At 39.2% G+C, this 26868-nt stretch overlaps 1 protein-coding gene and 1 long non-coding RNA gene across 8 annotated transcripts; one reads left to right on the top strand and one right to left on the bottom strand.

The window, feature by feature from the left end:
* Window positions 1-255: 255 nt before the first annotated feature.
* LOC139197329 (uncharacterized) lies at window positions 256-7080 on the bottom strand. Its single transcript, XR_011582621.1, has 4 exons — window positions 6900-7080; window positions 6696-6811; window positions 6437-6607; window positions 256-616 (listed from the first exon to the last, which is right to left on the bottom strand). It is a non-coding gene; the product is annotated as an uncharacterized lncRNA (long non-coding RNA).
* A 7405-nt stretch (window positions 7081-14485) lies between these two features.
* On the top strand, window positions 14486-26104 carry LOC114825963 (putative disease resistance RPP13-like protein 1). 7 transcript variants are annotated; one of them, XM_070824499.1, is made up of 16 exons: window positions 14486-18395; window positions 18576-18682; window positions 19444-20096; window positions 20257-20354; window positions 20459-20635; window positions 20729-21255; window positions 21821-21983; window positions 22079-22153; window positions 22357-22464; window positions 23124-23295; window positions 23400-23541; window positions 23941-24074; window positions 24199-24295; window positions 24830-25146; window positions 25304-25463; window positions 25564-26104. In XM_070824499.1, exon 1 carries the CDS (start codon window positions 14517-14519, stop codon window positions 18375-18377), a length of 3861 nt encoding a protein of 1286 aa, XP_070680600.1. In that variant the 5' UTR covers window positions 14486-14516; the 3' UTR covers window positions 18378-18395; window positions 18576-18682; window positions 19444-20096; window positions 20257-20354; window positions 20459-20635; window positions 20729-21255; window positions 21821-21983; window positions 22079-22153; window positions 22357-22464; window positions 23124-23295; window positions 23400-23541; window positions 23941-24074; window positions 24199-24295; window positions 24830-25146; window positions 25304-25463; window positions 25564-26104. The 7 variants fall into 7 exon arrangements, with proteins under 7 accessions (XP_070680600.1, XP_070680598.1, XP_070680601.1 ...); XM_070824497.1 differs by having other exon boundaries at window positions 24199-24723; XM_070824500.1 differs by lacking the exon at window positions 20257-20354 and having other exon boundaries at window positions 23169-23295; window positions 24199-24723.
* Window positions 26105-26868: the final 764 nt, after the last annotated feature.

Below are 26868 nucleotides of genomic sequence, written 5' to 3'. Positions count from 1 at the left end.
ATTGTCCTCACTTAACCAATATTGTCCTCACTTAACCATCTATTACTTGGTGTAAACTTTATCACAGAATGCCACAGTAATATTTAATGGTAAACCTCCCACATAATTTGTATATTATTTTTTTATCTCCCAAGTCGCTGAATGAAAGGAGACGAGAGGAGACCTGAGGCAGGATGTAGGATCTGTTTGAAACCCCTGTACTTTTTGGTCGACTTCAAGTTGGTATGAAGGATTCAATCTGAACACAATCCAAACTTATGTGGTAAAATTCATGTATTGTATCGATTGTCTAATTCTTCTCTTTAAACAAATCTAATTACACCGAATGAATCTTAAGGTACAATAAAACAAAAGATGAACACAAAATATAAGGCTAGCACTACAAAGTTACAAATCCTATCCTTCGGATAGCAAACAATGAACAATGAGGCAACTAGAAGAGAGATACTCTGAAGCAGCCTAAAGAATAACATTTTTAAAAAAGATACAAAAAGAAGGAGATGTCGAAAGCAATAACATCACCTGCTCATCTCGTCGGCGGGTCCAAGATCGCATCCATTTCTATTTGTGCAGGGGACGCTCTTGGATTGCCAAACTTCTCGAATTCTCTTGCAATCTGAACATCACAAGGTCTACAATACTGATACAAAAACTTAACAACAAAGCGTGGAGCGATCGCGGCTGTGAGATTGCCATCAAACATAACCAAAACGATGCAGCCTTTGCGACTTAAAAAATGGCACTGTCAAATTGTATTGAAGTTGCAAAGATTAGCATATACAAATGCAAGTACTATCTATAATAGAAAACTTCAGAAATGCATGTGTGGAGCTTCTTGAAGCACAATAAACCCGTTAGCATTTGTGACAATGACTATTTTCAGTTCCAGTAAAAAAAATTACATTAATAAAATTGTTGATAGCTATTTCTTAGATGGCTTGTTCGGTATTTCTAGGAGAGAGGGGAAAAAGAAAACGAATATCATGTTCTACCATGAACTGCAGATATTGAGTTTAGCACTTAATGTAACCAAAGAAAAGGGTTCATGGATAGAAACCAAGATGTAATACTTCTAGCAGAGTTTTTCAATATGTAAAGCAACTTGAAACAGTTCGTTACTAAGAAATTTTAGAAAGAGATTCAACAACCCCGATGTAATTCAGATCATTTTTTTTTTTCTGGAAACGATTCTCATCTTGGGAATGGATTGCAGAGGCATGAATTTTGCCTACATTAATATTTGGGACAGATATTAATATTTGGGAATGGATTGCAGTGGTGGTCTTGGGTATGTGCAATAGGTGCCCTTGCACAGGGCCCCCAATCTTAAGGGGTTCCTAAATGATGATAGCATATGTATATATGTACCAACTTGGTTTCCGTAAAAAGAATTCATCTTAGGGAAATTTTTTAGGATTTGTATGTGAATAAGAGAATAATGGCCTCCATCTGTATTAGAGGAATCACTTTTATGTTTCTTAGTTTGGTTCTGATGGCTTAGCTCTAAATTGTGTTTTACGTTCATGATTACTGTTGATTTGAACTATAACTCACGAGTAATAATACTCCATTTAGATACCACATTAATACAACTATAGACATATAAATTAGCTTCGCTATAGTGGGATTCTTTTACACAGGGACCCATACCCCTAAAATCTCATAACAGGCCCTGATCGCTAAGGTAGATGAAACTTAAAATTAGCTGAAACAAAAAATAAATCATGTAAATAACACAAACACAAGAGCTATATCTTACCCAAGCAAAAGACCACAATCACCAAATACATAAACTAATGTCAAGTTGTCACCAAATAACAAGTAATCCACAAGATGAAATGAAATAACAGTACAACAACAACAACAACAACAAAGCCTTTTCCCACTAAGTGGGGTCGGCTATATGAATCCTTGAACGCCATTGCGCTCGGTTTTGTGTCATGTCCTCCGTTAGATCCAAGTACTCAAGTCTTTTCTTAAGGTCTCTTCCAAAGTTTTCCTAGGTCTTCCTCTACCCCTTCGGCCCTGAACCTCTGTCCCGTAGTCACATTTTCGAACCGGAGCGTCAGTAGGCCTTCTTTGCACATGTTCGAACCACCGGAACCGATTTTCTCTCATATTTCCTTCAATTTTGGCTACTCCTACTTTACCTCGGATATCCTCATTCCCAATCTTATCCTTTCTCGTGTGCCCATACATCCCACGAAGCATCCTCATCTCCGCTACACCCATTTTGTGTACGTGTTGATGCTTCACCGCCCAACATTCTGTGCCATACAACATCGCTGGCCTTATTGTCGTCCTATAAAATTTTCCCTTGAGCTTCAGTGGCCTACGACGGTCACACAACACGCCGGATGCACTCTTACACCTCATCCATCCAGCTTGTATTCTATGGTTGAGATCTCCATCTAATTCTCCGTTCTCTTGCAAGATAGATCCTAGGTAGCGAAAACGGTCACTTTTTGTGATCTTCGCTAGATTGCTCCGGTCATTAATGTCGATAAGTATATAAATGGATAGAGATAGGAAAGCAAACACAAGATGTACGTGGTTCACCCAAATTGGCTACGTCCACGGAATAGAGGAGTTCTCATTAATTGTGAAGGGTTTACACAAGTACATAGGTTCAAGCTCTCCTTTAGTGAGCTCTCCTTTAGTGAGTACAAGTGAATGATTTAGTACAAATGACATTAGGAAATATTGTGGGAGAATGATCTCGTAACCACGAAACTTCTAAGTACCGGAGTGTGGTATCGTCTTGACTTGCCTTATCTGTCTCATAGGTAGATGTGGCATCTTCTCTGGAAGTACTCTTCCTCCATCCAGGGGTGGTATCTGTAACTGGTGGAGATGCACAAGGTAATGTATCAATTTCACTTGAAGCTTACTTGTAGTTTCAGGCTTGGTCAAACGCGATACAAACCATGTAGTAGGAGTCCCCCAAGTCGCCGGGCTAGGGGATCTGCTGAAAGATGTGACAGACAAGGTAAGCAATCAGAGCTCCGGCTGATTGTTCACATTCTCCCTATCTTGCAGGCAACATGAAGGATAAAGAGAAGAAAAATGAGAAGAGATGATATGGGATACTTTTGCTTTTGAAGAAGTAACTTTCCACATGCTTATTCTTGAACCGGGCTGGAGGGTTTTCTGGTTTCCTCCAGAGTATAAGGCCGACTAAGGAATTTGAGGGTCAAAACAAGTCCATCAAATCTAGAGTACGTTCGACCCTGCTGATATGGGATACTTTTGCTTTTGACAGAGTAGTGGATGTATCGGCACGTGTGCTGTTACGCTTGTCTCCACATGCTTCCTTGTATCCTTCTCACTTGCCCTATCTGTTCCTCAGGCAGATGCGGTATCTTCCCTGGAAGCATAAGATGTTGAAGATGAGTACTCGAGAGCAATGCCAGGTAAGTAATCAGGTAAGGGGTTCCAGGCAGTCAGTTCCTGGCTGGAAGCTTGATTCCAAGTGCTGACTGATTGCTCTCTTTCTCCTTGTCTTGCAGGTAAGAACAAGGCCAAAGGAAAAGACAGGGAAAAAGCATGATATGGGATACTCTTGCTTTTAACCCTGATGATATGATATATTCTTGCTCTAGTATAGCTTGTTTACAGAGGTATTATCGGGGGGAAAGAAAGCTGAATATTTCGAAAGGCTTCGTTGGGAGTGCTCTCTCAGATAAGAGAAAGGGTTGAGCATTTTTGCAGGTCTGACTGTCCGTTAGGGATGGAGGTCGACATATATAGGAGTCTCCCTAACATCAAGTAATAATGTTATTCCTTTACCCTGCTTGGTTATAGCACGGTAGTGGGAGCTGCCAGCTTCACATGTTTTAACTCTGTCAGAGCACTTTGAAAAAGTCGTCTGTGGTATCTGGAAAGCTGATGTTGCGTGTGAAGATTACAGACAAGCTTTATCCAAGGAGATCCAGCTCTTGAAGTTGGGAAAGTGGTGCCTCTTCGGTTTTCGAACAAGCACTCCTGTCGGGGATCTGGCTCTCGAGATTCGGAGAACGATGCCTCTTCGATTTTTGAGAAAGCAATCCTGCTGGGGGTCTGGCTCTCGAGATTCGGAGAGCGGTGTCTCTTCGATTTTTGAGAAAGTAATCATGTTGGGAGTCTAGCTCTCGAGATTCGGAGGGCGGTGCCTCTTCGATTTTGGAGCAAGCAATCTTATTGGGAGTGTTTTCTCGAATGTGAGTAAAGGTTGGGCATGTTTGCTAGTCTACCTTGCCACGAAGCACAGAGATTGACACACAGGGACTTTCCAATTATCCAGCAGTGGTACTGTTCCTTTACCCTCTCTTCAATTTTTGAGAAAGTAATCATGTTGGGAGTCTGGCTCTCGAGATTCGGAGGGCGGTGCCTCTTCGATTTTGGAGCAAGCAATCTTGTTGGGAGTGTTTTCTCGAATGTGAGTAAAGGTTGGGCATGTTTGCTAGTCTACCTTGCCACGAAGCACAAAGGTTGACACACAGGGACTTTCCAATTATCCAGCAGTGGTACTGTTCTTTTACCCTCTCTTCGATTTTTGAGAAAGTAATCATGTTGGGAGTCTGGCTCTCGAGATTCGGAGGGCGGTGCCTCTTCGATTTTGGAGCAAGCAATCCTGTTGGGAGTGTTTTCTCGAATGTGAGTAAAGGTTGGGCATGTTTGCTAGTCTACCTTGCCACGAAGCACAGAGGTTGACACACCGGGACTTTCCAATTATCCAGCAGTGGTACTGTTCCTTTACCCTTGTGGGTAATAATATGGTAGCTAGACCTTCAAAATTTATGTGTCTAAACTTTGTTAGTGTTGTTTCTTTGCAATTCTTTTACCCTTCTTGGTCAGAGCGATGTAGCGGGAGCTGCAAGCTTCACGTGTCTCAACTTTGTCAGAGAACTTTGGCAAAGTTATCTGTGGTACCTATGAGTTACTGTTGCGTGTGGGAAGTGGGTGATTGAACAGTACGATTCATGTGCTTTCTATTTCGCCAGAAATCTTCGACAGAATGCCCATAATTTCCGCAAAGCTGAGTGTGCGTGTGACAGGTGCTGCAAGGCTGGAAAAGTAGGTGCCTCTTCGATTTCTGAGATCGGCCCTCGTGGTCTCTGAGCAGCCCAGCTTTTGAGAAAGCAAGCCTCTTCGATTTCTGAGATCGGCCTTCGTGGTCTTTGAGCAGCCCAGCTTTCGAGAAAGAAAACGCCTCTTCGATTTCTGAGATCGACCCTCGTGGTCTCTGAGCAGCCCAGCTTTTGAGAAAGCAAACGCCTCTTTGATTTCTGAGCAGGCGCCTCTTCGATTTCTGAAGCTTCGTCGAGTGCAGATTTTTATAGGGGCTGACATTAAGTTCCAAAGCATACTTGAATATCCACCAGTAGAAGCTCCATTCTTGCACTTCTAAGATCTTGATTTGTCCGACCTCTTCTCTCTTCAACACCTTTGAAAATGTCTGGCCCCTCCGACCGTTGTTTTGACTTGAACCTTGTTGAAGAGGCAGCCCCGCCTTCTCCAGACAACATATGGCGCCCATCCTTCGTCTCCCCTACTAGTCCTCTTACCGTTGGGGATTCCGTGATGAAGAATGATATGACCGCTGCGGTAGTGGCCAGGAACCTTCTCACTCCTAAAGATAACAGACTACTTTCCAAACGGTCTGATGAGTTGGCTGTTAAGGATTCTCTGGCTCTCAGTGTTCAGTGTGCAGGTTCTGTGTCTAATATGGCCCAACGCCTATTTGCTCGAACCCGCCAAGTTGAATCATTGGCGGCTGAAGTGATGAGTCTCAAACAGGAGATTAGAGGGCTCAAGCATGAGAATAAACAGTTGCACCGGCTCGCACATGACTATGCTACAAACATGAAGAGGAAGCTTGACCAGATGAAGGAATCTGATGGTCAGGTTTTACTTGATCATCAGAAATTTGTGGGTTTGTTCCAAAGGCATTTATTGCCTTCGTCTTCTAGGGCTGTACCGCGTAATGAAGCTCCAAATGATCAACCTCTGATGCCTCCTCCTTCTAGGGTTTTGTCCAGTACTGAGGCTCCGAATGATCCTCCTCCGGTGCCTTCTCTTTCTGGGGCTCTACCGACTGCTGAGACTTCTCCTAAGCAACCTTTGTGAAGGCTCCCTCTTGTTTGTTTATTTTGACTCAAGTATATGTACATATTTGTAACTTATCGGGGATATCAATAAATAAGCTTTCCTTCATTTCAACGTATTGTGTTAAATACACCAAAACCTTCTTCGCTAAGTTCTTTGAATTTTCTTTTGTTGAAGCTTTGTGAGTGGAGCATGTAGGTTGAGGTAGTGTTCCCTTAATTTCCCGAGGGAGGAAAACTTCTCGGTTGGAGACTTGGAAAATCTAAGTCACTGAGTGGGATCGGCTATATGAATCTTAGAACGCCATTGTGTTCTGTCCTGTGTCAAAACACGTATAACCACGACATACCCGGAAACCATTGCCTCTTCGGCCAGAGGTTTTTGTGTTGGTGAGGAAAAAATAAAATTTGAACTCAGAACACTATGCGGGCACGAGAAATTATCAAGTGCATTGACATGCTCCAACAAATTAGCTTTAACAGGCGTCTGGGCACATAAATCTTGACCCAGATTGGGACGACTGCACATACCCGAATTCCGAATAAATAATAATGGAAGCAACGGGAATATAATGCAAAGTAAAAAGGCTATTTCTTTGTTCCTCTTACTCTTGCCTCATATGAGGTGCCCTATTCATTGCTCCAACACATTTGTGTATTCGGGATCAATGGAGCTTCTTCGCGCCAAAATCTGCTACGGATTGAATCAATCGGCGACGGGCTTTCTGCGAAAAGGACAAAGGCGTTGAAGATAAGGAAAATATGGCAAATTTGAGAATGGGGGAAGTGGGATGATAAGGGAAAAGTTTATACTTTGAAAATTGCAACACTCCAAAGACGCCCTGCTGAAATGAAACCGTAGTAATGCTTCACATTTGAATGCGGAGTGAGGCACCTGGAGACGTACGGTTTTCTTGGGTGGTCGATGCTATGGCAACTCAGAGATAGACAGAGAGAGAAGGCGCGGTGATTAGTGGCGGGATGCATTTCTTTTGCTTCAATTAGACTTGTTTTTCGTTAAAACCAAATAATGTGTTTGAAGTTATACTTTCAACTCTGATTTTTAGTTTCGTTTTAACTATTTGTCGAATTTTCCCTTGAAATTTAATTATATACTTTTATTTATGGCTAAATACCCCCATTGCTGCTAAGAGAAATTGTAGTAATATAACTTAAATTTAGTTGGAGGAATAGTTCCGTAACTAAAAATTCATAATCATTAGTCATTTTTACTTATCAAAACATGCATCTATGATCATTTTTATAAACTCCGTCAAAATAAGTCATGTTGGAAGAACCTTTGCTACAATTGGGTTAAAATTGAGGGATCATTGCTGTAATTTTTCTCATTTGATTTTTCATATTTGCCCCTTGATTTAGTCTCATTTTGACGAAAGTCCTGACGGAGTTGTTGAAAATGTCCATAGTTGCACGTTTTGTTAAGTAAAGTGACCAATGGTTAGGAATTTTTAGTTGAATAATCATTGTTTCAATCAAGGATTTAAATATCGATATTATCGACGAAATATCGCCGATAATATCGTTATTTTCATATAACGATATTTTCAACGTTTACAGTTAAGTATCGTAATAATATCGCGATAATATCGCTAATATCGATAATATCGCGATATTAGCGATATTATCGCGATATTAGCCATAATATCACCGAGGATCCTCCGTCGTCGTCGCAATGGCAGCCGAAAATGAGCAATCCACGCTCAGACCCTGAAAATGAGCAATCCCTTTCTTCGGATCCCAAAACCCGCTCGGATTTGATGGGGGGGGAGAACCGGAGAAGGATCGAGAGACTGAGGGAGAAGAAGAAGGATGGAGAGACTGAGGGAGAAGGATGGACGGAGAGACTGAGGGAGAAGGATCGAGATCGAGGCTGAGGGAGAAGGATAGACGGACGGAGAGACTGAGGGAGAGAAGGATCGAGATCGAGGCTGAGGGAGAAGGATGGACGGACGACGGAGAGACTGAGGGAGAGAATGAGAGACTGCGTGTGTGGTGTGTGCGTGTGTGGTCTGTGCGTGTGTTGCAGAGAAGAAGAAACTGAGGGAGAGAAGCAGAGAGAGGGAGAGCCTGGAAAGTGGAGAGAAAGAGAGGACTGAGAGATAAGATAGATGTGAAGGATGGGGAATCGGGATGGAGGGGAGGTCACACCACACACGTGGTGCTGAAATGGGGAAGCATGCTGCACCTTTTCAAAGTTTCAATTTCAACCACCCACCCAACCATGATTTTTACTTTTAATTTTAAAAAGTTAAATATAACCATTCAAAATATCTTAAGTTATATGACTTAATGTATTTTTAAATTTTAGATTGGTTGGATATTCTTTTTACATTTTATCATTCGATTTATTTGTGGGCTAACGAGGGAAACCAAACTAGCACATATGAACAAAAACTCGTCATCGTAGAGCTTTGGCTTCTATTCAAATTAGTAACATGAAAGGAAAACCAATCATACAATTTAGTCTAAATGGTGGAAGTGACGTTTCTACGTCAGTCTTATATTTACTACATCATCAATGTAATTAAAAACCTATAATTACCTAAGTAGAACCGTTCATCTCATTTTGGCGTCTTCGATTACCAAAACATAATCATGTACTATGCCTATATGATTTTGTATTAACACGTTGGATAAAAATATCACTCAAAATTTTGATATGGCTTTCAAAATTGACCAAACAGTTTTCTTTTTTCTCGAAACTAGATGATGTAAAATGTGATTAACCAAATTATTATTATTTTAAAAAAAATAAAGAAAAATTAGTATCCGATCCCTAGTTTCTAATGTTCATTTACTAAGATCTTATCAGTTTTTATATTTTGATCAAAGTCTCTAGCATTAATGAATTACATGTAAGTTACATAACTTTCATAACAAAAATTAGTAATTTATTTAGAGTTTTAATACTCACATCCTTATTAAACTCCTAATTAATTTTCAATTCAAACATTTCAAATATATAAAAAATAAAATAAGAATAAGTTTGTACCCATTAATTTTTATAAAAAAAAATTGATATGTACCCGTTATAAGAATAAGTCACTCATGTATCTTACCATGCAATATATAAAGTGTAAAATATTGTACTAATTCATTATATATAAATGATTATGGTGTGTTTAAACTTCTTTCATTAATTACTACATATATAAATGATTAATTACTACATATTTTCTACACTCACAATGTTTGTCAGCTCGCTATATAATCAACTTGATAATGTTAAATCCATCATGCAATGCATTTCCTTCCAATTTTTTGTGATAAACTAATAGATAATTGACTAAATAAACATCCTGCAAAGTTTCAATAAAAATTTCCAAGTTTTTCTTACAATTTCCGTGGTTTACATGTAATTTTTATCGATATCGATATTTTATCGATATTTCCGTCGATATTTCCGTGTTTTCGGACTACCGATATTTCCTATATTACCGATATTTAATACCTTGGTTTCAATTGAGTTAAAGTTGAGAGGTCATTACTACAATTTTCAGGTGAAATCTCTCCACTTTTGCTCCACTGTTCAGTTAGTTTATGGGCATTTAAAATCATAGAAAATAAAATAAGATTAAAAAAATAAAAATTCAAATTTAAAAAGAATTAAGGTAGCATTTGATGTGTAGACGGGACAAAATAGGATGCAGCAGAGGTTCGAATATACGTCTGGTACATACATGCTGAAATGAGTCAATTGTTATGTTTCGCGTTTGTTACGCTCAGGCGGAAAAGAACAAAAAAATTAAAAGGCCAACATATCCTTGCTTATTTTATGATATATTTGTGACAATGACACTTAATGAATATTAATATTTGTTGGTAATGAAGAAGTTCATTAGGTTCTTCTGGGTAATAATGTATTTCTGGGTAATTATTTCACATTCATCACAGCAGCCATATTCCCTTAAGCTTATGAGAAGGAAAAATTAAGAAACGATTCATTTTCCCAGCCAATAGTTGCATAAACATAAACACAGAAATGGATGAATACCTCTAAATTACACCCTTAACCCCAAACAGTACAAACCTTGTGGTACGGAAAATCAATTTCAGTGAAAACCCATAAATTTCTAGGGTTTTCCACTTCTACACATAAAAAAACCATGGTTAATTGAATGAGGAAAATCACAACCAACTCAGAAAAACTGACAATTAAATCAAAGCGGGAAGATATTGAGATGCTGCGACGAGAGAAGAGAGAGGTAATGAACGAAGCAGAGAATGGAGCCTCTCCGCCGAGAAGACGAGGAGAGAGAGAGAGGCTACTAGGAAAGAAGAAAGACACAAGATTAGGGTTTGTTTTTATGATTTGGTAGTAGAATTATTGAAAAACAGCAGGGGTATTTTTGTGTTTCAAGGGGTGAAATAAGTTCGTTCCATGGAGTGGAATAAGTACTTTTCATGAGGGAGTGTGGTACAAAAATTAAACTAAAATTCATTCTAAGGATAGGTGAGTCTTACGTTTTTTTTGTCGCACCAAATGTGAGATGAACCTGTTCCGTCTCACTCCAAGTACCAAGCGCCACAAAACCACATCTCTAAACTCGCTCTCCCTCTTCCCGAATGTTTCTTCCCTCCCAGATCGTTTATGTTTATAGTGAGGCCTTCTAAGTTTTCTTTAAATTAAATTGTTTTTAGAGAAATATCTTTCAGATTTTCATGTTTAAAGTTGGGTGTTTCATAAGTCACGGAACATTAAAGCCTTCATTTTTTTCATCCATCATAATATCTATGTTGCTCAAAATTAATAGAACTTGGAGTCATCTCACGAAGAAGGTAGTAAACTCTAAAAATTATGATTCATAGATGCAAGATCTTGCTGTTTATTCTTAATGATATGTTTGTTGTTTGAGGTTGACGCATATTATTTTGCTCGTTGTAATTATCATTCTGAGCGTGAACACATATATATGACAAGTGATACTAATTTAATTCATTTTTATTCATTTTAATCTCAACGGGCTGCAAAAGAGGAAATTAGTAACCAATTGAAAGGACAAGGGTTGTCTGCCCTCCCACTTCCGGTGCCCTCTCGTGCTCTCCTGTTTTGTGTGGTCACGGTTAAGCCACGTCAATATTTTATATTATTTTTTATAGAGATAATAAGACAAAAATGAATAGTAATATAAAATGTTGACATAACTTAACCGTGACCACACAAACAGGAGAGCACGGGAGGGCACCTGAAGTGGGAGGGCAGACAATCCTTGTCCCAATTGAAAAGGATGGGTCATGGGTGGACAACCAGAAGGGATTGCTAGGGTGCGCACTTCGAGGACAAAATTTTGATGAAAGACAATGTTTTGTTGCCTGCTTAGAATCGAGTTGAAGTTCCCCTATTACGGCGGAATATACTGTTTATACACTTCTTTTTACTTATCACATGTTTTCTTAATTTTAGGTTGTCAGATTGGATGAATTGAAGGAAATCAAATGACATAAATTAATAAAAGGTATGTGAGAAGTAAAAAAAAGTGTGTGAATATCATACTCCTTTTACAACCCATTGACATCTCTAGAACGTGATCAAATTTTCTGTATCTAAGATGAGTGTAGTCTCTCTTTGGCTCCAATTATTGACTGATATTTGTTTGTAAACTTATTTTTTTTTTTAACTTTGTTTTTATAGACTTAATGTGTGTCAAACAATAATTTGAGGTACAGAGAGACCACGCCCATTTTGGGCGTAGAAGCTTTGATCTCCCCATAGACCTGGCAAGGGAGAGATTTTTTAGTGACAGAACACGGGTTAATACACCACTTGTCACTATATAAGTGGTGAGATATGTGTGTTAAAAAGTTAATAACTTAAAAAGTAAAATTTCTCATCGTTTATATAAAACACGTGGTATACCACTCGTGTGTTGATCACAATGAAAAATATATCCTGGCAAATGGAGTAAAAATAGAGAGCCCTTCTATTTTGGAGAGAATTTTTCAGTGCGATCAGAACACGGAGTGGTACATCATGTATCACTATACAAGTTGTGGGATACTTATATTAAAAGATTAACAACTTAAAAAATAAAATTTTCATTCACTTATATAATTACATGCACTATACCACTCGTGTTCCGGATATAAAGAAAAATTGTTCCTATTTTTATAGTCCAATTGCAATCTATTAATTAACTAAGTCAATGTGATGCTACTTACATGCATGATTAACGTGTGAGGTCCACTGAAATGGACAAGGATTGTCTGCCCTTCCACTTGCGGTACCCTTCTGTGCCCTCCTGTTTATATGGTCACGGTTAAGTCACGTCAACATTTTATATTACTATTTATTTTTGTCTTATTATCTCTATAAAAAAACAATATAAAATATTAATGTGGCTTAACCGTGACTACACAAACCAAGAGGACACCGCAAGTGGAAGGGCAGACAATCCTTGTCCCACTGAAATTCACTCGGACAAGGATTGTCTGCCCTCCCACTTCCGGTGACCTTCCGTGCCCTCCTGTTTTGTGTGGTCACGGTTAAGCCACGTCAACATTTTATATTGATTTTTTATAGAGATAATAAGACAAAAATAAATAGTAATATAAAATGTTGACATGGCTTAACCGTGACCACACAAACAAGAGGGCACGGAAGAACACCGGAAGTGGAGGGCAAATAATCCTTATCCAATTCCCACAACCCACTCTGTCACTCTCACACCAACTAACCCACTCTGTCACTCTCACACCAACTATTAGGAAATTGTTAAGACTCTATGATATGTTAAAAAAATAAAAAGTAGACTCTATGATTAACGTGTGGGGTCCACTCAATTATTGACCAAAAGTGTATCAAGTCATCTCTTGTTCTTCCTCACCTCCTCACCTCCTCACCCCCTCACCTCCTCACCTCAACACTTCTTTGAAGTACAAAAAAAAAAAAAAAAACCAGAGAGAGGGGAAGAGAAATGGCAAGAGCTTTGATTGGAGAGGTTTTTCTCTCCTCTTCCATCCAGAGGCTGTGCGACAAGATTGCTTCTGACGAGTTTATGGACTTGTTCCGGCAGAAATAACTTACCATTCACTCATGGAGAAGTTGAAGTTGAGATTGTTATAACTTTTCAATTTAGTTTTGAGATTTAAAATTAATAGAATTGGTCCTGAGCTGAGTTTATTCACCATCAACCATTTTGACTATTCTGCGAAAAATCTCTGTTAAATAAGGATAAAATGATAAAAATGATCTTAATTTTGCCAAAATCATTTTGGGCCATATTTTATTAAATTAAGGGTTTTTTTTTTGTCATTTTGGTCCTTATGTAACATTTTTTTTTTTACAGAATGAACAAAATGATTGATGGTAGTCAAACTCAAGGATCACCTCTATTAATTTCAAATCTCGGAGACCAAAAGTGATGAGTTATATCAATCTTAGGGATCATTTTAGCTAAAATGCCAAAAATTCTTTTTATCATAAGTATCTTTTTAATATTCATATTTAAAACTTTGGTGTTTTATAAGTCTCGGTACATTGCTATTTTTGGCATTCCATTTTTTTCATTCATCAGATATTCAGAATATCTATATTGCTCAAAATTAATAGAAATCGGAGTCATCATCTCACGATGAAGGCAATAAACTCTAAAAAAATATGATCCGTAAATGCATTATCTTGTTATTTGTTTCCAACGATAGATTTGTTGTTTGATGTTGAAGCAAAGTATTGATAACATCCTTTATTGTAATTATCGTTCTGAGTATGTCTTTGTACGATGCATGATACTAATTTAATTCACTTTTATTCATTTTAATCTCGACATACTGCAAAAGAAGAAATTGGTAACCAATCGAAAAATGGGTGGACAACTAGAAGAAGGGATTGCTAGGTGCACTTGGATGACAAAATTTTGATGAAAGGCTTTGTATTGTTGCCTGCTTGGACTCGAGTTGAAGCTCTCCTATTTTACAAGCCAATTATAAGACCTGGCAAGGGATGAAAAAAAAGAGATCCCATCTATTTTTGAGTTTAACAACTTGTAATATAACTCCAATATATTAATTAACCAGGTCAGTGTGACTTCTTTTCACATGCATGATGACATGATAACATAATCAACAAAAGATTACAATTTTAATGTTAATTAATTAGGTGATCAATTTAAAGATCCTGTGTTGTATCCGCCCAAAAGCAAAATTCCAACGCGGCTTAATATCAAATTATCAACAAACAAAAGTGGTGTTATGGTTAATAACTAAAAAATAGCCACCCAACCCGCACTCTCACACCAACCAAACCGACTACTATGAAATTGTCACTTAAATTATAGGTAATAAGACTCTTTGATTAACGTGTGGGGTCTCTTTCCGAAACGAAATTAAGCTAATAAGACTCTTCTTCTTCCTCACCTCAACACTTCTTTGAAGATAAAAAAAAAAAAAAAACACAGAGAAAGAGAGAGAGAAATGGCAGGAGCTTTGATTGGAGAGGCTTTTCTCTCCGCTTCCATTCAGACGCTGTGCGACAAGATTGCTTCTGGGGAGTTCATGGACTTCTTACGGGGAAAAAAGCTTGACCATTCACTCTTGGAGAAACTGAAGCTGACTTTTCTGACCCTCGATGCAGTGCTCGATGATGCAGAAGAGAAGCAAATTGAGAAACCTAGTGTGAGAAAGTGGCTCGACGAGCTCAAACATGCCGTCTTCGATGCCGAGGACCTGCTGGCTGAGATCGATACTGAAGTTTTGCGAAGCAAGGTGGAAGCTGATGAATATCAAACCAAAAAGACGTCCCAGGTGTGGAACTTCCTCTCTACTTCTTTTAATCCTTTTTGTCAAGGCATGAATGGTAGGATACAAGAGTTATTCCAAAGGTTGGAACATCTTGCGAAACAAAAGGATCTCCTTGGTCTTATAGGAGGCGTTAAGGAGAAGGTTTCTCAAAAAACTCCCACAACATCCTTTGTTGAGCATGACTTTAGTGCTTGTGGTAGGGATGGAGATAAAAAGAAGTTGAAGAGAATGTTGCTATTGGATGATGCAAGTAGCAGCCACATATCAGTAATCCCCATAGTGGGAATGGGTGGGGTTGGTAAGACAACCCTTGCTCAGCTCCTTTACAATGATAAAAATATAAAAGAGCATTTTGATGTTACAGCTTGGGCCTGTGTTTCCGATGATTTTGATGCTATGAGGGTAACTAAAACCCTTATTGAATCAATTATCTCAAAACCTTGCAGTCTTCAAGATAGCTTGCTTCAAGTTGAACTTAGGGAACAAGTGAGGGAGAAAAAGTTCCTATTTGTGTTGGATGACCTTTGGAATGATAACTATAGTGATTGGGATCTTGTACGGGCTCCTTTTACTTATGGGGCGAGGGGAAGTAAGGTCATAGTGACAACAAGGAACAAAAGTGTCGCATCCATTGTGCATACCGGTCCTATTCACTCTTTGGAACAATTGTCACATGAAGATTGTTGGTTGTTACTCGCAAAACATGCATTTAGAAATGAAAAGCCTAGTGCGCATCCACACTTGGAAAAAATTGGTAAGAAAATTGCACGCAAGTGCAACGGTCTTCCTTTAGCTGCAAAAGCACTTGGGGGTCTCTTAGGTTGTAATGTAGGTTACAGAGAGTGGAGTCCCATATTGAATAGCAATCTTTGGGAGATATTGCATACTGATAAAAGTGTTCTTCCATCTTTAAGATTGAGTTATCATTATCTCCCTACTTATTTAAAACAATGCTTTGCTTATCTCTCAATTTTCCCAAAGGACTACGAATTTGAAAAGAAAAATATAATTCTACTTTGGATGGCAGTGGGTTTAATTCCACAAGATGAGAACGGTAAAGGATTGGAAGAGCTCGGTGAGAGATACATTGATGAACTATTGTCACGATCACTACTTCAAAGATCATTCATTTGGAAATCATCAAGTTTCACAATGCATGATCTCATTAATGATTTGGCTAGATCTGTGTCTGGAGAATTTTGTTTTTGGTTGGATGAGGGAGAGTCGCATGAAGTTCCTAAAAGAGTTCGGCATTTGTCATATATGAGAGGAAGATTTGATACTGCTGCAAGATTTAAGCCATTGGATGAAATTAAGTGTTTGCGCACCTTATTTCCCATGTCTTTAAGACCATACCATCAATGGGGGAGCCTATATGTAAGCATAAAGGTTCTAGATGATTTATTACCAGCACTAAAATGTTTACGAGTGTTGTCGCTGTCAAGATATAAAAATATCACTCTATTACCTGATTACATTGGTAAACATTTAAACTTGCACTACATTGATCTCTCTTACACTGCAGTTAAAAAGTTACCAGATACGATGTGCACTCTCTACAATTTGCAAACTCTATTGTTAGTCGGTTGTTCCTCTCTTGTTGAATTGCCTGCAGACATGAGGAAATTGATTAATTTGCGTCATCTTGATATTAGTGGAACTTGTATAAAAGATATGCCGGTGCAAATGGGTAGACTAAAAAGTTTGAGAACATTGACTGCTTTTGTGTTGGGGGAATCTACTAGGTCGGGTGGCATTGGTGAACTGGGGCAATTGTCGAACCTTCGAGGAAAACTATCTATCTTGAATCTGCAAAATGTTGTCAATCCTATGGATGCCTTGGGGGCCAATTTGAAGGATAAGAACGATGTCAACGAAGTAGAGTTGGCATGGGGTTGTGAGGATGCAAATGATTCCATAAAAGAGAGACATGTACTTGAAAGTCTACAACCTTCCGTAAATGTGGTGAAGCTGACCATCAAATTTTATGGTGGAACCAGTTTTCCGGATTGGTTGGGAGACTCTTCCTTCTCCAACATAAAAGTCATGCATCTCAGTGATTGTAGTACTTGCTTGTCATTGCCACCGGTTGGGCAGCTTCCCACTCTCGAAGAGCTCTATATAGAAAGGATGAAATTTGTCATGAGTATTGGTGTTGAGTTCTACGGGGGTAATGGAGCTTCTCTAAGTCAACCATTTCAATCTCTCAAGTGCCTATGGTTCAAAGAGATGCCGGAGTGGGAGGAATGGCTGTCGAGTCCAGGTAGAGGTCAATCTCCAGACTTTCCTCGTCTTGAGGTGCTCATTTTAGGGAATTGTCCAAAGCTGAAGGGAAACTTGCCCGACCATCTTCCTTCATTGAAAGAGCTTTGGGTGTCCGACTGCGGGGTTCTACATGAAAGGGCTACCAGAACAAGATGGATACCTTGGTCTCTCATCGTCAACACGGAGTCCTTGCGACAATCTCTTGAAAAACTGAACATAGTTAGATGCCCTGGTCTCTCTTCGCTACTGGAGACGGAGTCGCTGTGCTCGCTTCGGAGGCTTGGGGTTCAATTTTTTAGTCGCACAGATTGCTTGCAGCCGCACTTCAGCAGCTGTCTTCAAAGATTGAGTCTCGTTAACTGCGAGTCACTCTTGTCGTTCCCGAGAAATGGTCTACCCACTTCGTTGACATCTCTTGAAATAAAAGAATGCAGGAGATTAGAATTCCTATCTCATGAGATGATGGCCAAATTGACATCCCTTCGATATTTGGAATTGATGGACAGCTGTGATTCACTGAGGTCCTTCCCGCTGGGCGTTTTCCCCAAACTTTCATTTCTTCTGATCTGGGGCAGTAAAAATCTAGAATCCCTTGCCATTGGAGAAGGAGCTGATGATGAAAATCTCACTCATCTCGACCGTCTCCTTATCTCTACGTGTCCAAATCTGGTCTCTTTTCCCCACGGGGGATTGCGCACTCCCAAACTGGCTGGATTTACAGTCCAGGAATGCGAGAATTTGAAGTTATTGCCCGGCCGAATACACACCCTCACCACCCTTCAAGAGTTGCGGATAGTCGGTCTTCGAAATGTTGAGTCATTTGCAGAAGGGGGTTTGCCTCCCAACCTACAATCCTTTACAATCAGTGGTTGTGAGAAACTGAGGCCTTCGGTGGAGTACTGGGGTTTGCAACGACTTGTCTCCCTTCGAACATTTTGTATCTCTAGGAGGGAGGATCTGTTGGAGACGGTGCTCAAGGAACAGCTGCTCCCTACCACTCTTCACACTCTCGTAATCTCTGGAATGGAAAGTCTGAAATCTTTGGAGGGAAAGGGACTTCAATACCTCACTTCTCTTCAAGAGCTCGAAATTTGGTACTGTGATAGTCTCGAATTCCTGCCAAAAGAGGGTTTGCCAGCATCGCTCTCTTTTCTGAGCATCCTAAAGTGTTCTTCCCTGGAGAAGAGGTGTCAGAAGAAGACGGGACAAGAGTGGAGCAAGATAGCTCACATTCCTTGCATCAAGATAGATGATCAAGTCATCATTTGAGGCTCAAGTCATAGTCAGGTACGTACATACCACCATTTTCGTTCCATAGCCAAGATTCAGATTCTGTAGAAGTTTCTCTTCAATCGTTTACAGTCATCTATACGTATACTCTGTTTAATTAATCAATGAATCAGTCAGTTTTTAAATGTTTAATTCAACTACGCTACTCTAACAAAACCGTGGTCCTTTAAATTTCAGGACAATATCATCCAAGGGCAACGTGTGTTTGCTTACATAAATTACCAGTTGTTGAATCGTGCCATGGCTATCTGTAAAGAATATGATTCTCCTGCATGGGCGAGGAGGTAACCCTGGATGATGTTTTTTTTCCCTTTCTCATACTGATATGATTTGAGTGTGGTATAATGCACATTCATCTTAAGATAAGGAAAAGATCCAGATTGTCAAACTTGAATGCGTAACAAACTGGAATTTAATTTGAAGAAGCTGTGCTAATTAGGTTCCACTGAGACATATGCTTGTTTTCTTTGATCACTCATTAATTTATAGTATCTTCAACTTTGAATTTAAGGTATCTTTCTGAGACAAGGTATGAAAAAGGAATGCGCTTGAGTTGACATCTGCATTCATTATCGATGAGAAGAAACAAACAATTTTTGTGAAGGACTTTGATATATATGTATATTTTTTTTCCATCACAAGTAAAATTTGCATTTCTCTACTAGAGTTGTTTACTCAATATTTTAGGAATAAGAAATTCAGGAAAACTGGTTCCTAAATTTTCTTATTATTTTGCATCTTGGTACACCTCAAGTTATTACTACTCTGCTCCCACTAAAACTTTCACATTGCTATCTTTCCTTGTCAAATCATGTCTAAATTTTGTTCCCACTTTCAGAGTTTGATTGCGGTGATAAAATGGGAAAAGTAGGGACAAATGTGAAGGCACTATTCCTAAGGCTTTTGTAAATATGTTACATCTATCTGTAGAATTTTTCTTTAATCATGTAGGTTTATATATTAGTCAAATCTTAACAGTGAAATTCAACTATGCCTTCAGGGTAAAATTATGTCACTAATGTGTTTGTCGGCTTTTCTGATGCAGATAGCAAACTGATGAACTGTAAAGATTGGATTATCAAAGGCCAACGTTTTTAACGTCGATCAATTAGTTGTCCATGAATGGTTCTCCTGCACTGTGGCATGAATATGGTTCTCCTTCAATTGTTATGGCAGCAGAGATGGTGCTGCTGCTATGAGCAATAAGGATGTCAATGGCAAGGCAGTGAGAAAGCATCGTAAAGTCAAGGAGTGGGCCAGGAATATTGAGACTTAAGTGGTTGAATTTGGCAGCAGAGACGGGGGTGCTGTTGATTATAGTTATTTCTTTGTCAATGCATATTGATATTGTTGTTGGTTGGTTTTAGTTCTGTTTAAGAGGGCTTATGGTCTCGAGTGTTGGCGGTGGCAATCTGTGTTGATTCACCTAGCAAACAAGGGAAGGAGACCACCCTTGGTCAGAGCGAATCTGTGAATTACTTCGATCCAGGAAAGCAGGACGAGTTGATGGAAATTTGTAATGCAGCAGACATGGTGGTGCTGTTGTGAATGAGAATGATGCCAAGGGCAAGGCTGCAAGAGGGTGTCGCAGGGTCAAGGAACACCGCGTTGAGACCAGAGAGGTTGATCCTGAGCTTCCCACCATTAGCTGCCGAGGATGTGGGAAATATTTTGAAATTCTGTGAAACCCTTAGAGAGGTAATTCTTACTTTTGTTGTATTATATATTTGATTAAAATGTTGCTCTAAACTTGTTTTAATTGATTTTGTGCACCTTTTCTTAGGTGCCATCTCTTTTTTTTTTTTTTTTTTTCTTTTTCCTTCTTCTTTTTACTCTATTTTTTTTTTAAATTGAAAAGTCCCAAGCTGAATCTGTTCTTCGAGAACTATCGTGTGGAGGAAGTGGACGAAGTGAACAGTACTCTATTGTTTGATTTCATAGCTATAAAGTACTTTAGTAAGCACTCTACCTAGTATATTATAGTTATGCATAAAGTACTTTAGTAAGCTTTGATGGTGAAAATAGTTCATGTGGTTTACGCCAACTTTATTTTCTCTTAGGTCTCTAGAGCAAGCAAGCACCAACTGCTCATGGTTCCAAGATTTGGAGAACCTGATCTCTGCGTCCAGGGTTGCTAAGGTTGAAGGAGCTGCCTGCAGAGTGTTTTAGTGGAGGCGGGGATGGATATGATGCCTTAAGCTTTTAAATTTCCTCTGTGATGAGGCTCTTAACACAAAGTAAGTAGAAGATACATATTATGCAAATTATAATTTTGTAATTGTCCTGTTTCTGCATTTCAAGTTACAAGATCTTTTTGGTCTTTCCTCCAGGACACCGAGGGGATGGATTGGTGAGCAAAATGAAAGATTGGTCAACGTAAAAGCGACGCGATAGCAAAAATTTCATATCTAATATGAAGTATTGCCCAAACATATGCACACCCGCACCACCCTTCTATAATTGAGCACCTGGGATCTTCCAAATCTTGTGTCATTTGGTGAAAGGGGTTTGCCTCCCAACCTACAAACATTTCATAACAGAGATTGCGAGAAACTGAGGCCTTCAGTGGAGAACTGGGGTTTGCAACGACTTCTCCCTTCGAAGATTTCAGATCAGCAGCGAGGATGTGTTGGAGACGTTGCTCAAGGAACAGCTGCTTCTTACCCCTCTTCACACTCTTGCAATCTCTTATCTATCAAGTCTGAAATCTTTGGACAGAAATGGACTTCCAACACCTCACTTCTCTTCAAAAGCTATATATTGGAAGGTGTGACAGTCTCGACTTCCTGCCAAAACAGGGTTTTCCGGCATCTGTTTCTTTCCTGAACATGACCACATGCCCCTCTCTGAAGATGAGGTATGAGAACAAGAAGGGAAAAGAATGGAGAAAGCTAGTTCATATTCCTTGCATAAAGATAGATGACAAAGTCATCATGATATTCTCTCTCTCTCTCTCTCTCTCACACCAAAACTTTTGCTTCTCATTTCACTCTCAACTCTCAAATGTCTGGTACTTTATTTTTATTTGTTATATTGATTGTCTCAACTTTTCTACATAAAATCTACATAGAGATTTTTCTTTCATTTTTAAGGTTAACCATTTTTAGTTGTTTCGCCATGTTTTTTGTTGCACAATATATATATACATAAATGGTGCTGGTTCATAACTTCAATGATGTAAAGCAGAGTAGTATCCTGTTTCATCCCCTATCTAAGATTTAAAGAGAGAGTGGATGATCCCGCTGAATTCTTTTCAAAGTTTCAGAGTTCAATTACTAAAATAAAAGGAACAGGGCAGAGGAGTAAAATTTGTCACATGTATCTGCAGAAATTTCTATTGCATTGTTTAGGCCCAGCATACTGCATCGCTTTCTTGTTCTGTTTCTTTGTCCTTTAAAAAAAATGTTTCTTGAAATTTTCAGGAGAATGTGATGGGAGTGACTTATTTATGTGCGTTCTGTGGAAATGGAAAGACATGATTATCTGAGGAAACCAAAATTACGACAAGTTGTAGTCCTTGAATGCCACTCAGTGGCTCTGCCTCTGCCCATCCGGCATGAACATGATTCTCCTGCATCGGAAAAGGTAACCCCAACTGAGTATGATGGTTTTCACATGCTGGTGTGGTTTGAACATGGCGGCATGATTTTCTCATCTTTCAATTAAACTTTAATCTTCAGGTGGACACAGCACGGATGTGTTGAAGAGTGTGTGGGTTCGTTGCGTGTTGCCTCATGGCTGTGCTTGCTAGTAATGTATAGAGCTGGCTTGAATACCTGTACATTACGTTTACTAGACTAGGTGGCTTGCTGTTGTAGCAACAGATTTCATTCCATAGCCAAGATTCAGATTCTGTGAAAGTGTCTCTTCAATTGGTTACTGTCATCTATACTGTGAGTTTCTAATTGTTTAATTCAACTATACTACCCTTTAAAAAATATGCTTCTTTATATTTCAGGACAATCATCCAAAAGCAACACGTGTTTGCTTAAATGAATTACTAGTCGTCGAATCGTGCTATGGTTATCTGTCATCATGAATGTGATATTCCTGCATGGGCGATGAGGTAACCCTGCATGATGTTTTTTTTCCCTTTCTAATACTGATGTGATTTGAGTGTGGTAGAATGCATAAGGAAAAGATTCAGATTGTCAAACTTGAATGCTTAACAACTGGAATTAATTTGAAGTGCTTATTAGGTTCCACTAAGACATATGCTTGTTTTCTTAGATCACTCATTAATTTATAGTATCTTCAACTTTGAATTTAAGGCATCTTTCTGAGACAAGGTATGAAAAAGGAATGCGCTCAAGTTGACATTTGCATTCAATATCAATGAGAAGAAACAAACATTTTTTCAATTTGATGATGAACGGAAGTGGGCTAAACCACATGAAGGAAAAACTCCACGCAATCTTTTCTTTGCCTCTTATGCTTGGACTTTGATATATTTTTCTTTCATCACAAGTTAAATTTGAATCTCTCTACAGGAGTTGTTTGCTCAATATTTTAGGAATAAGCAATTCAGGAAAACTGGTTCCAAAATTTTGTTCCCACTTTCAGAGTTTGATTGGGATGATAAATGGGAAAAGTGGGGAAGAATGTGAAGGCATTATTCCTAATGCCTCTGTAAATATGTTGCACCTTATCTGTAGAATTTGTCTTTAATCATTTAGGCTTGTACACTAGTCAAATGTTAACAGTGAAATTCAACTATGCTTTCAGGGCAAAATTATGTCACTATCGTGTTCGTCGGCTTTGCTGATGCAGATAGCAAACTGTGGAACTGTAAAGATAGGATTATCTAAGGCCAATGATTTTAACGTCCATCAATTAGCTGTCCACGAATGGTTGTCCTGCAGTGTGGCATGAATATGATTCTCCTTCAATTGGATAGGTAACCCCACGAATGATTTTACTCATATATTGCTTTATTTTCAATACAATCAGCATTCCTTTTCATCTTCTCTTCATGTTGCTGCCATCTTCGGGTGGGTGCAGATATGTTTTTGCGCATACACAGCTCTGTTGAAGTGAGAACGGGTGACGATGCCCACAAAACAATATGAGAGCCAGGTTTCTGTGGAGCACCACCCTCATGCTTGCCCTCCTTGGAATTCTGTCCATTATGTTACTAGAGCAGGTGGGTGGTTGTTGCGCTATACATTTCACAGGAATGATATTTCTTATGTTGAACACTGCAGATAAAAAAGTTTGAGTTCCATTTCACTTTTGTTTCTCCAGAATTGTTTCTGAAAAGTTCATAAATAAACAACTTTTTTTTCCTTTCTAATTGAGATAAAGAGAGACGGTGTAGTCAGGGACACGCTGATTATATTCATCAATATAAAGAAAAAGTCCACTTGTTGACTGTGACGTAACATAATGAATAGCTCATGTATAAGTTGATGCTAATTCAATCTGTTTATTAGTTGGAATTATTTAAGAAACTGCACCAGTTAGGTTTGATTTTAAGAACCATTTGCTTGTTTTCCAAGATCAATTCGATCGTTTATAATTTCAACATATTTGAATTTAGCAGTATTCATACATGTTGAGCTGGGGTATGAAAAAGAAAAGCACTTGTGTTGGCATCCTATAGAAACAGATATGAGAAGAAACAGGATTTTCACAACTTGATGTGGAAATGAAGTGGGAGAATGCATCGATCTGAAGGTAAAGCTGTGTCTTCTTTCACTGCATTAACTGTGCACATACCCTCCATGAGTTTTTGTTGGAATGTCCACATACTCTCCTTAAAGAAAACGGTGTTAATCGGACATTGTTCCTATTGTCACAGCCTATGAAACGATCCAAAGGAACTGATGGATTACAGCATTTTGCTCTACCATTGAGGATGTTATGAGCTATCCCTGGAGTTGTATCAGGACAAAAAGGTATGTTTTCTATATGTGAGGTGACATGCGACTACAATTGGAATCTAATAAAATATGAGCAATCCCTTCGAGTTGTTCAAGCCGAAGAAACAAGGGGAGATGGATGTCGAACGCAAGGATGGTTTGCCGCAAAAAACGTATGGATTCATGCAAGGTTTTAGTGACGTTCAAGTGGGTTCACCAAGAAAGCGAGGGAAGGAGAAGTCTCTTGGTGGGAGCAAAGATATGAACTTGGATGCGTCTGATGAGCAGGAAACTATGAAAACAAAGCAGGAAGAGTTGATGGAAATTTGTAATGGCGGCAGAGATGGTGCTGCTGCTGTGAGCAATAAGGATGTCAATGCCAAGGCTGTCAGAAAGCATCGTAAAAGTCAAGGAATGGCCCGGGAATATTGAGACTCAAGAGGTTGATTTTGGCAGCAGAGATGGTGGTGCTGTTGATTCTAGTTTTTTTTCTTTGTGAATGCATATTGATGTTGTTGTTGGTTGGTTTTAGTTCTGTTTAAGAAGGCTTATGGTCTCGAGTTTTGGCAGGCAATGTGTGTTGCTTCACCTAGCAAACGAGGGAAGGAGAACGCCCTTGATCAGAGCGAAGATGTGAAGTACTCGGGACACAGCAAAGCAGCACAAGTTGATGGAAACTTGTAATGCAGCAGAGATGGTGTCGCAGGATCAAGGAATGATGCCAAGTGAAGGAGCAAGGGCAAGACTGCAAGAGGGTGTCGCAAGGTCAAGGAATGCCGCATGGAGAGCAGAGGTTGATCTTGAGCTTCCCCTACCTCAGGGCACCATTAGCTGCTGAGGATGTAGGAAATGCTCTCCAATTTTTATTCAGTGAAACATTTAGAGAGGTAATTCTTACTTTTGTTCTATTATATATTTGATTAAAAATGTTGCTCTAAACTTGTTTTAATTGATTTTGTACACCCTTTTTTTGGGTGCTAAAACATTCATGAACTTCCAATTCACTTGAAATCTCTTTTTCTTTCTCGTTTCTTTTTACTCTAGTTTACTAAAATTGGTAAGTCCCAAGCTGAATCTGTTATTCGAGGACTATCGCGTGGAGGAAGTGGACGGCCTGGACAGTTTGTGATGGGAGTGACTTACTTGTGTGCACTCTGTGGCTCTGCCTATCCGGCATGAATATGATTCTCCTGCATCAAAAAAGGTAACCCCACCCAACCCGAGGACGATGGTTTTCACATACTGGTGTGATTTGAATACGGCAGCATGATTTTCTCATCCTTCGCTTTCACTTTAATCTTCAGGTAGACACAGCGCGGATACGTTGAAGAGTGTGGGTTCGTTGCGTGCTGCCTCATGCCTGTGCTTGCTTGAATACTCGTACATTACGTTTACTAAACTAGGCTGCGTAGCTTGCTGTTGGGGCTACAGATTTCCCCCGGGAAGGATACATCATCCTGGTCATGGATACTGCACAAGGTAAAAACATGAAGCGAGAAATTGGGTCGCTTTGTCGCAATCCCCTACTCAGATGTATGTTGCTGCCCATGAATCAGCACCGGATATGACTAATAATACGAAGCCCGTTATTTGGTGCACTAGGAGGACACTGGGCTTTGCACTCATCACTTGCTTGGAGTTTCTTCATAGAATAATTGTTTCAGTTGACCTGTGTTAGGATATGACATTATTATTGAGCTTTGATTAAATACGAAGGGGAGTGCTTGCAACTTCTCACTTACCTTCTCATTTTAATCTTTTCACTTTTACTCATGTTACACGTATTCCACTAGCATGTAAAACTAAAAATTTATGAAAAATGCTAGGGAGACTGGTTTTGAATCATATGTTGTTGACCTCATGATATAGAAGTTGATGGTTAGTTACCTTCCTTAATGATTTAAGACTTGCATAGCATAGTATGTAACACTTCCATTTATTTCCTAGGGATGGGATAACAAAACCAATAACTCATTTATTATGCCGGAGCATACACGACTTTTCGTGTCAGAAGAATAACATGCTCTGACAGTAATACCATGACACTTTTTAGGCCTATCATTACGAGGTGTGGAGTTCATCATTACTAGGTGTTGCCTACCATCTATTACTAGGTGTAAATTTTATCGCAAAAGAGCTCAGTGATATTTAGCGGTGAACCTCCCACATATAATTCGTATATTATTTTTTGGGGTGTGATATCCACACACCCCATTTTATTTCTCACACTCTTCCATTTTCGGCCGTCGTATCGAATGAATTGAAAAAGATCAACAACAACAACAACAACAACAACAAAGCCTTTTCCCACTAAGTGGGGTCGGCTATATGAATCCTAGAACGCCATTGCGCTCGGTTTTGTGTCATGTCCTCCGTTAGATCCAAGTACTCTAAGTCTTTTCTTAGAGTCTCTTCCAAAGTTTTCCTAGGTCTTCCTCTACCCCTTCGGCCCTGAACCTCTGTCCCGTAGTCACATCTTCGAACCGGAGCGTCAGTCGGCCTTCTTTGCACATGTCCAAATCACCGGAGCTGATTTTCTCTCATCTTTCCTACAATTTCGGCTACTTCTACTTTACCTCAGATATCCTTATTCCCAATCTTATCCTTTC

This window comes from Malus domestica, chromosome 07, assembly GCF_042453785.1.
Source record: "Malus domestica chromosome 07, GDT2T_hap1".
Classification (NCBI taxonomy): domain Eukaryota; kingdom Viridiplantae; phylum Streptophyta; class Magnoliopsida; order Rosales; family Rosaceae; genus Malus; species Malus domestica.
The sequence above is the reverse complement of the archived record's forward strand: the minus strand, read 5'-3'. Positions and strand labels throughout refer to the sequence as shown.

Coding starts and splice junctions, on each gene's coding strand:
- LOC114825963 (XM_070824500.1), top strand. CDS start 14,517: ATGGCAGGAGCTTTGATTGGAGAGGCTTTTCTCTCCGCTTCCATTCAG.